The sequence below is a fragment of the Chanos chanos genome, chromosome 5 (genome assembly GCF_902362185.1).
Source record: "Chanos chanos chromosome 5, fChaCha1.1, whole genome shotgun sequence".
Taxonomy (NCBI): Eukaryota; Metazoa; Chordata; class Actinopteri; order Gonorynchiformes; family Chanidae; genus Chanos; species Chanos chanos.
The window spans coordinates 19,871,323-19,886,881 of NC_044499.1; the positions used below are offsets into that span (position 1 = coordinate 19,871,323).

The window sequence follows — 15,559 nt, forward strand, 5'->3', positions numbered from 1 at the left end:
ATGTGAGTATGAGTTCCGGTGGAATACATCAGATTGATTAATTTTATTGACTGTTTTAAAATATCAAGAACTTTATCGTCAACTCTCTGAGCAGTATGCAGAAATTTTTATATGTAAAAGTAATAGGCAAGAGTCACCTCTGTCACAGGAATATAATGCTTAATTTGGTGGATGAAACGAAATATATAAAAGAGCCATATAATACAAGAACTCGAATCTGCAATAACGGCACTTTTAAATAACCTACAATACTTTCGTGTGTTCTGGAACTTTCAGTGGTACTACTGTACCTCCTACCCACGGTAAAAATTGCAACGCTTTAGCGTTGGGCCGCCACTGCCATTTCACCAAAGAAGAAGAAGAGAACATCAATCTACGCAAGAGCGGAAAAGGGTATAGGACAGAGAGGGGTAGCGGAAGAGGGTGTCTGGAAATCACAAACATGGTAAAGAGAAAAAAATAGTTGTTTTTACTTGAGTAACAATGTAACGACATACAGACTAATCCATTTACATAATCGCCAGTCACTATTATTGGCAGTCTCGCTTTACTAATTATTTTTGAAATTGGCAAGTGTTAGAAGGGCGACTGATTGTAATTCATTGTCAGACATTATACTGAAGTGCTAACCTGCTATGCCTATTAGCCAGTTATCTAGATAATTGAATCAACCACACAGAAAGTACTTTAAAGCAAAATTACAAAAGCACGATTGTAGAATATACAAGACTATTAGTTTAATGAGCTAGCATGTACAGGTTCTACTGCCCTAGCACAGAGGTCGTGAGGCAAGGTGCGGAACCGCAGTTTAACTGATGGGGCCTGTTGCTGTGTTGTGTTAGCCAAATTTGTACCTTTTGCGTATGAAGAAAACGTTATTTTGTCTCTCTTGCCAGTCGATAAACCTAGGAAAACAAAGCAGAATTTAAACAGATACGCCTGCCTTCTAAGGCTTAGGTTGGTTGTCAGAGTCATGAAACAAGTGACGCCTGTGAGGTTGCTGACACTGTTGACATGGAACGCGCTACCTGCTAACTTTTACTCTTTAGTTACTCGGAACGTTGCATTTTACTGTCCATTGGCTGCCCCTCTTATTAGTGCGTATCTTTAATTTCCACTGTGTTTTATGTCATATTTATATTTTCCTCCTCGCAGAACAAGTTGAAGTCCTCACAGAAGGATAAAGTTCGCCAGTTCATGATCTTCACACAGTCCAATGAGAAAACTGCACTGAATTGTTTGTCTCAGAATGACTGGAAACTAGATGTTGCTACAGATAACTTTTTCCAGAATCCTGAACTTTATGTGCAAAATCTTAAGGGGACATTTGACAGGAAAAAATTAGAACAGCTCTACAACAGGTACAGAGGTAAGAAAGATTTACTCATGCCAGAGTGAGATCTGAAAATAAAATTTAATTAAGTGCTTATCTTTGGGACCATGCATGTGTTGTCTAAACTGTGACTGTGTTGGTTTACACAACTGAAAAGAGTACATGTTTTCGATTCTTCAAAAAATTTCCTCCCAGACCCTCAAGATGAGAACAAGATTGGAATTGATGGCATCCAACAGTTCTGTGATGACTTGGCACTTGATCCTGCCAGTATAAGTGTACTGCTTATCGCCTGGAAGTTCCGTGCTGCTACACAGTGCGAATTTACGAAACAAGAATTCATGGAAGGAATGGCAGAACAAGGGTAATATGACATATTTTGAATCAAAATGATGTGATTTAATTTCACAATGTTGTAATGGTCTGATTCATACTTGTCACATTGTTGCTACTGTAGCTTTCTTTCTTCCGAGACAAGCTTTTACTGTTTGATGACTGTAATGAAGTCTTTCTCTCTTTGTGTTAATGAAATTTATGTCATGTGTATTCTGTTTTTCAACAAGTAGCATTGAGCTTGTATTGTCTATTTTTTTCTTTGTAGGTGTGACAGCATAGAGAAATTAAAAGCTCAGCTACCCAAAATGGAGCAAGAACTAAAGGACCAAGGGAAGTTTAAAGACTTCTACCAGTTTACATTCAACTTTGCAAAGAATCCTGGACAGAAGGGCTTGGGTATGTAGAATTTCATTTCTGTTTTCAAAAATCAGATTTTTTTGGATTAAAAGTAAGTAAGTTGATTTGTCTTTTTCAGACTTAGAAATGGCAATTGCATACTGGAATTTAGTGCTGGCTGGACGATTCAAATTTCTAGATCTGTGGAACAAATTTTTAGTGGTAAGTGTGTTCCTGTTTTTAGCTGATAATTTCAGTTAATTTCTGTTCAGTTTTCAATAAAAATTTAATGGTAGTCTTTTTCTAAAGCTTACTTATAGAATGTCATTTTAAGTCACTCCGTAACTGTTAAGTAACCAAACGTAATAGTTTCAAGTGTTTCTAAACTGAAAAAAATTGCAGTTTAAATCAAAATAGTTTGTGTGATATGAGTATTTACATGAATGATATGACTCTCCCCTGCTGCAGGAGCACCATAAAAGATCAATCCCCAAAGACACCTGGAACCTCTTATTAGACTTCAGCACAATGATAACTGATGACATGTCCAACTATGATGAGGAAGGTTTGTATCATGTTCACACCCATCTCTTATGTTCTTTAAAGAGTCTTCTGGTGTTTCCTTGCTTGGTTTATGATGATATTCTGATGGGTTCACATGAGCTTTGTGCTGAATATTTTTTTTAAAAGGTTTCATATTTTAAAGTGCTTAATTGTGAACATTGTCCAAAGTGTTGCATTCTTGGCATGTTTTAATCCATGATTTCATTTTTAGCGCCATTCAACAGCGCAAGACCATGTGATGTTTTTTGGTTTGTTTGTGTTCTCAGGAGCCTGGCCAGTTCTCATTGATGACTTTGTGGAGTTTGCACGGCCACACATTGGAACCAAAAGCACAGCAGTGTAGGGCTATCTGCAGTCATTTCCTCCAGGCGTCTGCACGTCGCACAAACACATCTACAATGGCTCACAGAGCACAGAAGACTGAACTGAGATCTGCATTGCCTTTTCCAACCCTCAGGAATGAGACGTTTGTACACAACAAAGACATTTTAAAGACACGTCTACTCCTCAGTCATCTTGCGGTGGTTTGGGTTTTTTGTTTTGTTTTTTTTTATCCTAAATTCAGTATGGGTCACTTCTGTGTTGACTTAAGCCAGCCGGACCTTATTTACCATCTGGGACCTCATCTCTCTCTCCCATCAGTACTCAGTGGAATCATTCTGGTTGGAGCCAGGAGCAGCTGACACTCCAACATATATGTACAATTTTACAATTTAATCCAGACCCAGGCTTCAGTTGGGGAATGTCAAATTTGTTAATATTAAATATAATTTTAATACTCTGTGCATTCCTGATTTGAATGTTTTTCATTCTTTCCTTCAGTTTTTATGAAATATTTTGACTCACAAAGCAGTACAGATTGTAATATTTTTAGGGGGACAGAGTACGTCAGGTGTAAAGACACATTCTTTTTTTTTTTTTTTTTTTTGTTAGATCGATTGTGATTTACTGTACTTATTCTGTAGCTCTTTAGAAAATGGCCATGATTTCACATCGCTTGTTTGATTTTGATTAAACTTGATTGGTCATATTCTGTACATCCCTGTGAATCTCATGTTGACCGGTCATTAATTGGTAATTTGTCATCTAAATCTTAGTCTCAACAATTATCATCAGATACTCTCTAGTCTATACTATAATTACAGAAATCCTGTTATATTCGTAAAGAAATATTTTTTTATTGTGTAACCAGAAACAGTCACTGAAATATGATATGGTAACTTTATCAGATAAATTTCAGCGTATTTACAATGTCTGTGCATTACTACTGTGTGCACATCAAGATTATATTCTTAAAGTTAGTTCTTAGTTGATCAGACCATCAGTTAAGTAATTAAGGTCAGTGGTAACCCTCTCATATTGGATAGACCTTGTTAGTTTTTCATAATGGCCTGTTGAAGTACTGTTACTAAAAAAAAAAAGCACTCTAAGTAGAGTCAAAGTATCCCCCCTGAAAAATACTTAAGAGTAAAATAGTCACTTATTTACAATTTACAAAAATGGTTGTCAGTTAAGCTCTACTTAGAGTACATTTTTTTGTAACAGTACTTCTACTTGTAGTTTTTCCACACCTGTCCGTTATTTTCAAAAATAGAATTCACACTAATTCACACTTTATGCAAATACACATAGAAAAATGACACTATGCAAAGCATTGTATCCATTGTCTGATTTAATCAAACTTTCTAGATGTGTTCTCCCTCATAGAAATGCACCATGATGTTTCAGTCTTGTCTGTGCAAGTAAACATTCTAAACTCTGGTCAGGTGGGTTTAAAATGAGAATCACCTGACCTCAGAAGTCACAATTTCTTTGCAATTAAGAACAGTGCACATCCAGTATGTATGTTGGATGCGATAAATAGGTACTTTGTTATATGTTGTACGCAAAGCATGTAGAAAAGCAATTTCCCGCTTGCCAGTAAAAAGATTTTTTAAAAAAGGGGAAAAAAGCATCATAAATATCATTCTGAGTCCGGGGTCTGAGAAAAGAACGGTTATGATTTTCTGTTGTCACCACGCTACATTGTGTTAATAGAAATCTATAGTGAAGAGAGACTAGAAATAGACAAAGAAGGTAAAAATCTCATAAGTTGGACCCATCGCCTTTGTAGCGCCTGCCAGTGGTGAAACACATCGCGTGGAAAGCTTGCTGTCACGGTTGCTAAGGGACAGTACAACAAAAAACAACAAACCTGGACTGATGAGCGGCCGTATGTCATGAATAAAGTGTTTCGGTTGTACATCTAGCGCTTTATTTTCGGTCTTTCTGTATTTTTTCCTCCAGTTAACCGGGTAACTAGTTTGCTTATACAGCAAAAATGTTTAATGCAGTTTTATCAGAGATGAACTGGGATGACCGCTTTGCTATCCCTGTTGCCAATGCTGAAAATAAAGCATTGCTAGATGAGGTAAGTTCCCGTTGAGGTTTTAACCCATGACTATGTTCAATTTTCTTGTTGTTTTGCGTAATCAAAAGGGAAAAGACATTATTATCCCTTTCTTACTCCACAGATTCAAAGAAAACTAAAAGAGAGATCAAGTATAGAGAACAAAAGCGCTGAACATAAAGACAGAATAAATGCTATGACTGAGCATTTGAAGAATGTCCGCCAGGAGCTCGGTCATACTCAGGTAACGTCTTTACGGTCTTGTTCAGAAAGAGAGACAGAGAGAACAACTGAGTCCTGATCTGCACTTGACATACCCTCTTAGTTGTCAGTATATCAGAAATCAGCTGTCTGTTTAGCCTACAAATGCTCTGTGTGCAATTGTCTATAAAAGCGTGACTGCTTTCAGGCTTTATGTGCTGCTAAGGAGAGAGAGACGGAGTCTGAGCTGCATTTCAGAGCTCTTGCAGACAGAGAGGAGGGCCGTCTGCGGCAAGAGATTGGACAGCTGAAGAGTGAGCTGGAAGCACTGTCAGAGAAGAAAAACTCTCACGAGGTAAAAGCTTTTTGTCATCATCATCATTATTCTCTTTCTGTCATAATTCACCTGCCCCTCATCATAAACTCAAGGAAAACATTCCATTATTTTATTTGCATTATGCACAAATTATGTCCCCTTCACACACCTGCTTTATCAAACACCTGCACTGACTGCAGCACTATCTCCTGAAAGACTGAAGCCTTGATCATGCACACATACACACTCACACACACGCTCACACACACACTTAGTGTTTTTCATCTGCAGCAATCGTCACAGTTCAGATACAGCAGAGACTACAGTTTGATATATTATTAATATATGGAAGTAGCATTTTCAGAACAATCAGTATGTCAGAATGAGGAGGCCAATCAGATCGTCTTTTTACAGGTCTTCAGTGAACCCCATGCAGAGACACACTTAGACAATAATAATCAGTGATTTCAGTGATTGTGAATTTATTGACTGATACTTTGCAAACTTGAATGGCCTTAACTTGAACTTCAGCAACAGTAAAAGTAGAATAGAAAGCTGTTTGGACTTAAGTCCTCTCCTCTTTAGTATATACATTTTGTTTTAGCTTTTGATAACCTATTACTAATATGTTACAGTTTATGGTATTCATTCACTGATGTTTAACACCATAAAATGCAAGCAAAATATTGCAATAATGCTTGTTAATCTGGCTCTGTTTCTCTGAAATCTCCCAGAACACCATCTTTAAAACCTCTCAGAAGCTTACAGAACTGCAAAATCAGCTGAACTGGGATCAGCAGGCTTTGGACGCCTGGCTGGAAGAGTCAGCACAGAAAGAAGAGGACATCATGGCCATTATAAAATACACACAGCAAGACGAGGGTCGGATTCGAGTAAGACAACCTTATGTCTCTGTAACACCATCATAAACAGGAATTCACTGGGACATTAGGACAAGGGAACACCCTTTGAATACTTGGAAAGCGTACCATAAACGTGCCACCCGTTTTGTTATGTTGGCACTCACACTGGTGCGTTATGTGCTTTGTTGACAGTGTCTCTGTACCTTTTCAGGAGCTGACACAGAGAATAGAGAAGATGAATCTAGAGGTCATCCAGAAGAGGAAAGCCAGAGAAGATGAGCTCACTGAGACCATTACTGCACAGGTCATTGCAAAACAGTCCAGGTTTTATTCTGTGTGTTGTTACAGAATAAAATCATGCCTGCACACTGCGTACAAATTTTCATTTGAATGAATAGGAAAAATTCAAATTGTTTGTTTCACTTTTATTACCGACTGAATCTGTTCTTAAATGAAGAACAATTTTCCTGCAGATCTATAGCCATACTATCAAAATATGACAGCTCAGTTGTAGTTGCATGCGCAATTTTACTGTTATGGTCATTTCAGACGACAGGAGAACCGCTCAAGGCCATCGTGAAATAATAAATCTAATCCAACAAGACAACATTAGGAAACAGCACATTTTTATATAATTAACAGAAGTATTAGCATTCTTATATTTGCTGGTTATGATATGTGAGTTGTGATTTGCGAACAGATCAGTCTGGATAAGACTGCAGAGAGACTGCACCAGGCTAACGTGGAGAGAAAAGAGTTGCTCCGACAGTGGGAGAGCACCATTGAACAGATGAGAAGAAGGGATGAGGAAATGCGGCAATGTGCCTTGGTAACCAGCAGATGGCGATCTTTCATTGAGTCAGAGATACAATATGTGCAAACCCATCAAACATCGTATTTGTTTGTGCTCATGCCTCAATAGCACACATACTTTACTGCAGTGACATCAAAACCTAAGAGACTGTGTAGTTTCTGTGAGAGACTTTATGATTTTACTGTCTCTCTTATCTCACTCCTATGATCAACTACTATTACAATAATCACACCCCATTAAACCTTTGTTGCAAGCTAAAAGAAATGTTTCAGATGTCAGGATAACATTTATTCCTTTACATGTCTTTAGTAATAAGAACATTGAGAAGGAAAAAGGTGAGGACTAAGCGCTAAGAAAATCAGCTATTTCTACAAAGATAAGACAGCTTGTAATGAGCTTTGTTTTCTGGGGACCCATACAGCGGCTGGCTGAAGTCAAACAGTCGATCAGGGAGAGGAACAGCTTGATAAAAGAGAAGAAGAGCTTCCTGGAGAACGAGGTTGAGAACAACAAAGAGTATGAGAGGAAGATTGCCGTTGCTGAGCGACAGACGGCCAAACTCAGACAGCAGGCCCAGGAACAGGAGAGGAACCGTTTTCGACTGCAGAACGAGGTGAGCTTTGGGACCAAGGCCTGGTCAGCCTTAGCTTTGTCCTCACCAGCCATCAGAATTTCCACATAATACTTCAATTTCAGCACTACCTCACTTCAGTGAACTAGGAAATTATCAATTAAAACTACTAAAAAAACTTGATTCCTAGAGTCCTTGATTACAGACAGAATAGAGAGTAGCTTGTCACCAAAACATTGGGAACAATGTTTTTCCACTGCTGTACACTGCTGAGTTCAAACTGGCAGGTGTTTCTCCTGACATGTTATTATGTGACTCTGTGCAGCTGGAGAGCCTGAAGGGCACTGTTGATCGAGCAGCAACAGACGTAGAAGCCCTGAGATCTCAGCTGACCAACATGAAAAAGGACACCAAGGATAAAACTGCAAAGTAAAATGACATCTTCCTACTTTTCAGAACACACTCGTATGTTAGTCATTGGACAAGCTGTATTAAAACTGGCCAACAATACATCCTCATCCGATTCTGTGACACAGTAAGACTTTATAATGAAGTTCTACAGCATTTCATTGAACAGAGATTATACGGAGCGTATTACAATCATAAAACATCACTTCATGATATTAAATAGGTATGAGTTCTACGTTTGTTCCCGTTCTGTAGATTGGATGAAGCCAGGCATCACAATGCAGCGCTGCGAGAGAAGCTGGAGACGGTGACGGAGGCAGCGCTGGGAGGGGAGGAGAGGGCGGTGCAGATGGAGCAGGTGGTGAAAGAGTACGAGCAGAACATCAAAGTAAGCCTCCACTCCACCTCTCTCTGTTCCTGGGCCTCCACCTGGCATCTTTCATCACACACTGAAGGAGAAGATTACACTACAGTTCTCCGACTTTGATCATATTAACAGACATGGGCAACACAAACTTATATATGGCAGTATGTAGACTAGCTGGTTGTCTTTTCTTATTACAATAGATTGAGAATAATAAAGCGCAAAGCCTCCTTTGAAATGTAGTACGCAAAGCTCACATGAACATATGCTGAAATATTTATTGATGAAGCTTCTGTTGATTGAAATAACTTCCTCAGACCTTCGTAAAGTACCTTGTATCATCGCATAGGCTGTTCCATTCTTAACGGCGTTGTTGTGTTCTTCTCTGACGAGTATGGATTCTGTGTTCTGTTTCCGTGTAGGAGATTGAAACTCAGCTCCTTCGTCAGCGTGAGGCGCTGTTTAAGAAAAGCCAGGAGCTGCAGGTGCTAAGGGCGAGGGAGAAGGGCGCGGAGGCCGATGTTTTGGGCAGCAGGGCCGCGCTCTCGAACCTGGACAGTCAGCTGAGCAAACTGAACAAGAACGTCCTCAAGCAACAACAGTTCATTTACAGTCAGGCAAGAGAACAAACACTTCACTCACTGACATCTCATCGATCTGGGGGTGGCTGGACTCTGATGGATTGTTTTTTATATTAAGTCGTTCTTAAAAAAAAAAAAAAAAAAACGAAAGCGAAAACAAAACAGTGCTAAGCTCCCATGCTTTTTAGCACATGCCCTGCCATTGCTGGTGGTCTCAGTTTATTTGTGGTGCATTCCATATCTTTTCCTTTTGTGCTGTGATGCAGGACTTTCAGATCCAGCGGCTAGAGAAGAAGATGTCACATCTGCAAGGTGAGGAGAACACAGAGGAGAAACAAGCGCTGGAGAAAAGAGTGTCTGAGTTGAGCCAAGCCCTGGAGGAGAAAAAGAGGGATGCCAGTATGCTTAACACACAGCTGAAGAAGCTCCAGGTAGGGGTTTTCTGTCACATCACCCATTACTTCTCTTTCACTCAGCTCCTCACAGCATTGCGTTTGTTCTTTAAGATGAATCAGAGAGGCTGCTTTGGATATCTATATATGTCATAACCTGTTCTGGAGCATAAATAAAATAAAAGTATTTTGTAAATAAAATACTTTCCATCTGCAGCTATATTTAAAGCAATGGGCCACTGTGTATGTGCGTGTGTGTGTGCGTGTGCATGTGTGTGTGTGTTTCTGTGTGTTTGTGTTTGCGTGTGTGTGTTTGTGTATACAGGATGACATCCGCTGTGTAAGAAAGGAGACTGAGAAAGCAGCAGCAGACAAGAATGATTTAACCACCAAAATTGAGGAGCTACAGTTGTTCAACGACCTTTCAGACAAAGAGTTAAAGAAGCTCAGAGTCATCAAACAGGTCTTCGCTTTTTGTATTCATGATAGATGGGGCATAAGAAGGCATGCTTTCACATTAGATAAGGCGTAAGAAGGCACTCTACATGAATTGTTTCCCTCACGTGAGCTCACTTAGTATAAATTCTGCCCTTTGAATGGTAATACTTCCAACTAAACACACGAGAAGACTCATAACGCTGCCTACTAAATGATATATTGTAATGTACTGTAAAGCATGAACCAATGGACATAGCTTTTCTATTTGCAGTATCACTGTTTCTCTCCATTTACACATCTTTCCTTATGTCCACATGGCCTCTGTCCTTCTACAGGACACTATGGTGAAGAAAAACATCCTGAATTTGGAGCTGAAGCGTCTGAGGGGCCTGTTGGATGATAGGACAGACGGGGTTCTGTCTCTGGAGAGGCGACGCATGCAGCTGCAGAACGCCATGAAGGACAGAGAGGAGGAGATCAAGGAGCACAGAACCATGCTCTGCAAACAGATCAGATACTCTGAAGAGGAGCGCCAAAGACTCAGGTGAAGAAAGGGAAAAATAGGCAAAGAAGATTAACAGATTTAGGATCATGAAGTATTCTATTCCTCCTGAGGTCCCACATCTAGATGTAGACCTTTGGTATTCCTACACATGTGCGTTTTCTATATCTGTTCCACTGAAGATCATCGGTGTCAGAAAGCAAATGGACACTGTGTCAGATCTGTGCCAAACGTAGCATGATTGTTATATGGGATCCCAAAGACAGAGAACAATTTGCATGTGCAGTTTCAAATTTATAGAACTAATATTTTGTGATTTAAAAGCATTGCCAATGAATTTAGACATTTCAGACCATCATTAGAAACTGCTTTTTTTGCCTTTTTGGAGTGCAGTGATCTAAAATGCTGTCATGGAATTTTCCTGTCTACACTCTCAGAGTTTACTTAACAGAGTTTACTGGTAAATTTGCTGTGTACAGTCCTTATCAATAACTCCTTAGCATTAGACATTTTATACACTTAAAAGTAGTTCTGTCAGCTAATATAGGGACCAGTGACCTGATGTCTGTTGTAATCTTCTGGCAGTGCTGATTTACATGAGAGACTGTCCAGAACTGACAAGCTGAGGAATAGGTATGAGATCCTGACTGCCTCCATGACAAGACCAGAGGGTGAAGAGGACAAATCTGAGTGTTATTACATTGCAAAGGTAAACAAAAAAAAACTCCTCCATTTGATAAGTTAAGTAGTAGACATGTCATGATCTTACTTCTGATCTGAGATCTGTAATGACACTTCGCTGTTTGAGAGTGGGAACATGTTGCGAAATTATATCTTTAGATGTGCTGTTTTGGGAAGAGGAACACAGAGGAAGTTAACACAGAGAAACCTAGTAGACGTATAAAACAGAAGGTCACTTGAAGCTTATAGGACATTTTTACATAGGGCTTTAAAGCGTACAGAAGTGAACACTGCTGAAGGAACATGTGGGGTGTTCTGTATAAAACTGCATTAGGAACTGCCTGACAACCAGTCAAACACTTAGGTCACTATTATACTAAACGTTTGGAAGCCATTTTAGGGATGGGTCATGTAAACCTCCTGTCAGTATTCAGTGAATATTCATTAGTGGCACTAAATGCTGATACAGGGCTGTGCATGAAAAATGTCCAAAAATGGAGCACGCTTCACATTGTCACCACTTATTGGCTCTTTCTTGCATTTAAATCTTTCCCACAGCCTCCACAAAACATGCTCACAAGCTGGTATTTTATGCTCTTTCTTCCATCATGTGTTCAAAGGTTGCCCTAGAGAAGGAAGAGCTTAAGCAGAAGGGTGACCAATTGGATGCCAAGATACAAAAAGCAGAGAAAGAGATACAGGCCTTAGAGAACACTCTGCACGTTCTCAACAGCTGTAATACGACCTATCGCAAATCCTTGAAGAAAGTCCAAGAATCCAGTATGTCGGGGATGAGGAAGTATACTGGATCTTAAAAGTGTCCTTTTACCTGTCACCCAGTCATATCTTGATCTTGAAATAGCTTTTGACACATGCAGTTAAATAAATAAAACCATGTTGGCTCATCTAGCTAATTAAATGTTCTTGAAGTGTGAATGAAAAGTATGTTTCATAGCCACTCTTACACAACTGACACTCAAAAAACTGAACTGTGTACAATAAAAAAGATACCTCAAATGAAGAGTGGAAAAGAGAGAGACTTGTGTTATGCATCTCAACAGAAAAATACATACATATATTTTAAGTAGCTAACATTTCTTCAAACTAATCTCTATTTTAGTCTATATGAAACATGTAGAGCTAAATCAGTATGCGTGGAGGAGACGTGTCATTCGTCTGAAGGAGACCTCTGTCTTGTAGGTGAGGAGTATCAAGAGAAAATGAAACTGGAGGCCCAGAAGAGAGCTGCTGATGAGAAGTACAGGTGCAGAAGACAGCAGATCAGAGAGCTGCAGGAGGACATCCAGGTACAGTCTGTGACAGCTCAAGTCCCACTGAGGCCAATTTAAACCCAACACCCACAGGCACAAAAGCAAAGGAGAGTGGAGAGTCCCATGAGGAGCGTCACACACTGAAAGTCATTTGACTTATATCTTTTAACCTGATATTGTAACTTTATCTATAGTACCATAGATTTATAGTGTCAGCATGACCCAACAAAATAGTGTTACTAGCCTGAATGGAAGCGTAACCCTGTGCCATTCCTCCTCACTTGTGGAACCAGTTTTACAAGCTACACAATCTCTTCCTTCCCGTTCTCTATATAAGATTTTGACTCGTGATCATATATTTCTTTGTATTACTCATTCTTGGATGGTCAGCCACGACTCATCCACCGTGAAAGTTTTAAGATAATGAATCGTGGCCTTGTGCTTGTGTTTCAAACCTCTCGTGCATGTTGCCCAAAATTAAACGACTGAATTAACACAACACTGTTAACACGTCATTATAATGGCAGCAAAACAGGACACTTCGTAACATGATGTCACCTCATCAGTAAGGTAATGGTGAGTGACACTGTTTATTAGTAGTAATATTTCTGAAGCAACAAAGGCTATTAAAAGCTAATCCAGTCCTTATGAAATTGTATGAAATAGTTAAAAATGTTCAAATATATGATGAGTGAAGTGAAAGTGCTCACTAATGCTTGTTGACGTGCATCACACATCAGTGTGTGTTACTTCCATGCTGAAGGGTGTCACACGCTGCCTGTGGCTGTTTGACTTTACAGTGTATGAGAGTCAGTCAATGCAAGAGTAGTTTCTACAAACTGATATACTTTCAATTTGTTAACCTTCATGTCAGATTAGATTTCCTTTTAGCTGAGAGACTGGGAAACAATGACAGCCCACATAACAAGTCTTTTGACAAGACAATGAGTTATGTGATAAAACTGAATGTACACTTTCTCTTTTGAACTCAGGGTATGAAAAATATGTTGGACCGCCTACTGCAGGATGAGGCCATGCAGAGAGATAAAATGGACGAAAGCCAGTCTCACATTCTCTCTCTGAACAAAGAACTCTCTTCCCAGAAGGAAAAACTTGAAAGGGCCACCAAGCAGGTTTGACAATGTCACCGACAACGCTATCGTTCAGCTCCTTTTCATTAGACACTTAATCACGACTCTGATCAACCAAATCTGCACATAGTAGAGCATGAATACAGCTGCTGCCAAAAGCATAGATCTCGGTATTTTCCTGTTATTCTAATATCAACATATTAAAAACAGATATGACAAGTTTAGGTGCAAACAAGGATTTTTTTGGTTTTGTTTTGTTTTGTTTTGTTATATATTCAATCCAGTGACCAAACATCTACCATTGCTAATGCAGAGCTTGGGAGTGAACCTGCATTTGAAGTGTAATAAAGATTTACACAACAAATTCACTTTAATAAATGTGCTAATAAAATGACGGGTTGGTTATGACACTCCTTTAGCAGCCTTTCTGCCCCCCTTAACTTTGAGCACAAATGTCTAACTTGAAACAGACATTTTCTACCCGTAGCAAAGTACTGAGAACAGACTATGTTGCTGCTTCATGTTTAGTGCTCCAAACTCACCAGGGAAATTCGCTCTGCCAAGAAAACCAAAAGTGAGACCTTTGAGGAGAGAGACATTGAGTTACGGGAACTGAGGGATTTAAGCAAGTCTGTCAACAAGATGCTGGTGGAGATCATGGAGGAGCATCCTGACCTGAAGTCTTTACTGGAGATGTACTTTACAGAGGTAATGCCAAGGGATTTCTGACAATCCCAGAAACCTTGTGATGTGCCCGTTACTTTTCACAGTGTGATAAACATGTACACACAACTTCATTAATAGAGTTTATGTATAAATAACATTTGATGGTATTTAGGCTGCAGCTAAGGGTTCTTTTTTTCTTTATTAGAGGCAAAATAACCAATGGTATGAAAAAAAACTTGACATTGTTTCTGAGAAATATTGTTATAATTATATATGTTATTATATATGTTTTTCTATATCCAAGGCCAATCTGCCACTGCCTTCTCCTGCATCGACCCCTGACAGCAGGCAAAGCTCTAAAATCAGCTCTGCTCGCAGTTCTGGCTCCCTCAGGTATAAGACCAATGTTTCTTCACACAGTAAATACCAGCAACATTAACAAACAAATTGAACTGTTTAGTTTCCCTCCTGGGCTCAGAGTGTCAACAACTACATCGGCCTTAGTGGTTCACAGTTGAAACCAACGCCTGCGCGTACAGAGGTGTATACCTATGCTTTCTTCTGTTCGCCTCTGAACCAGAAACTTCATCTTTGGGTTTACATACAGTGAACTTATTTTGTGTAGAGGGTTTAAATGGAGGCTTTGGAGGGTATAAACACTGTGAAAAAAGTCCTTTTTTTTACTTTGACATTCTCCTCTTATATTTCCTCTTACATTCCTGCATGGTCGTTTTGCAATGTAGGTCATCAGGTTCCTCAGACGGCAGCAGGCCCAAACCCCCGTCGGTGAGGTTTCCCTCGGTTAAGATGGTTGAGTTGGGCTTAGGTCTCTCTGTAACATCTCCTCCACTCTCTGACACCTCCCCAAGAGGCTCTGGGCCACCCAGCAGCAGGAGCAGCAGCAGTAGCAGGAGCAGCATAAAGAGCAGCCAGTGGAAAAGTCCTTAGAGCCACCACAGAATTGGCTGGTTCCACTCTTTATTATCTTGTCATACTTCACTGATCTTTCAATGAAGTTGCACTGATAGTTGGCAGGACTGTTTAGACTTTTTAGAAATGGGTAAAGCTGGCCCTATAGCTCTGATGAAAGAAATAACTATGTCGAAATTACAGCCTAATGCAAAACATTAATTTGAACCTTACAATATAGTGAGAAGTAAATCTTGAAAGTAAATTGAAATAAAGCCAAAATAAAATAAACCGATGGATTCATTGACTTCAGGCTCTTTTTTGGGGGGGGGGGGGGGGGGGGTATATAATAGCAGTCTACATGAGCGAAAACGTCAGCGTCTCTTCCTTTTCTTAAAAGCATCTCTTACAATGACTTCTTAACATTTTAAAAATGCATTACGTTAGCCGAAGAAATTAGGTTTGTGCATGAGGTAAAATAACTTTTATCGGCTCTTCACGGCTGGTCTTTTTGCGGTAATCTGTTCACCGAT

The 15,559-nt window shown here is 39.5% G+C and overlaps 2 protein-coding genes across 2 annotated transcripts; both read left to right on the forward strand.

The window, feature by feature from the left end:
• Nucleotides 1-408: 408 nt before the first annotated feature.
• On the forward strand, nucleotides 409-3,448 carry dcun1d1 (DCN1, defective in cullin neddylation 1, domain containing 1 (S. cerevisiae)). The gene is made up of 7 exons (XM_030774125.1): nucleotides 409-445; nucleotides 1,156-1,369; nucleotides 1,529-1,697; nucleotides 1,935-2,065; nucleotides 2,145-2,227; nucleotides 2,474-2,570; nucleotides 2,836-3,448. Exons 1-7 carry the CDS (start codon nucleotides 443-445, stop codon nucleotides 2,910-2,912), a joined length of 774 nt encoding a protein of 257 aa, XP_030629985.1. The 5' UTR covers nucleotides 409-442; the 3' UTR covers nucleotides 2,913-3,448.
• A 1,441-nt stretch (nucleotides 3,449-4,889) lies between these two features.
• ccdc39 (coiled-coil domain 39 molecular ruler complex subunit) lies at nucleotides 4,890-15,065 on the forward strand. The gene is made up of 20 exons (XM_030775902.1): nucleotides 4,890-4,979; nucleotides 5,083-5,202; nucleotides 5,368-5,514; nucleotides 6,210-6,368; nucleotides 6,550-6,642; nucleotides 7,039-7,167; nucleotides 7,574-7,765; nucleotides 8,049-8,152; nucleotides 8,387-8,519; nucleotides 8,918-9,112; nucleotides 9,343-9,507; nucleotides 9,794-9,931; nucleotides 10,242-10,450; nucleotides 10,994-11,117; nucleotides 11,710-11,869; nucleotides 12,290-12,396; nucleotides 13,353-13,493; nucleotides 13,980-14,159; nucleotides 14,422-14,510; nucleotides 14,861-15,065. The coding sequence occupies exons 1-20, from the start codon at nucleotides 4,890-4,892 to the stop codon at nucleotides 15,063-15,065; spliced, it is 2,880 nt and encodes a 959-aa protein (XP_030631762.1).
• Nucleotides 15,066-15,559: the final 494 nt, after the last annotated feature.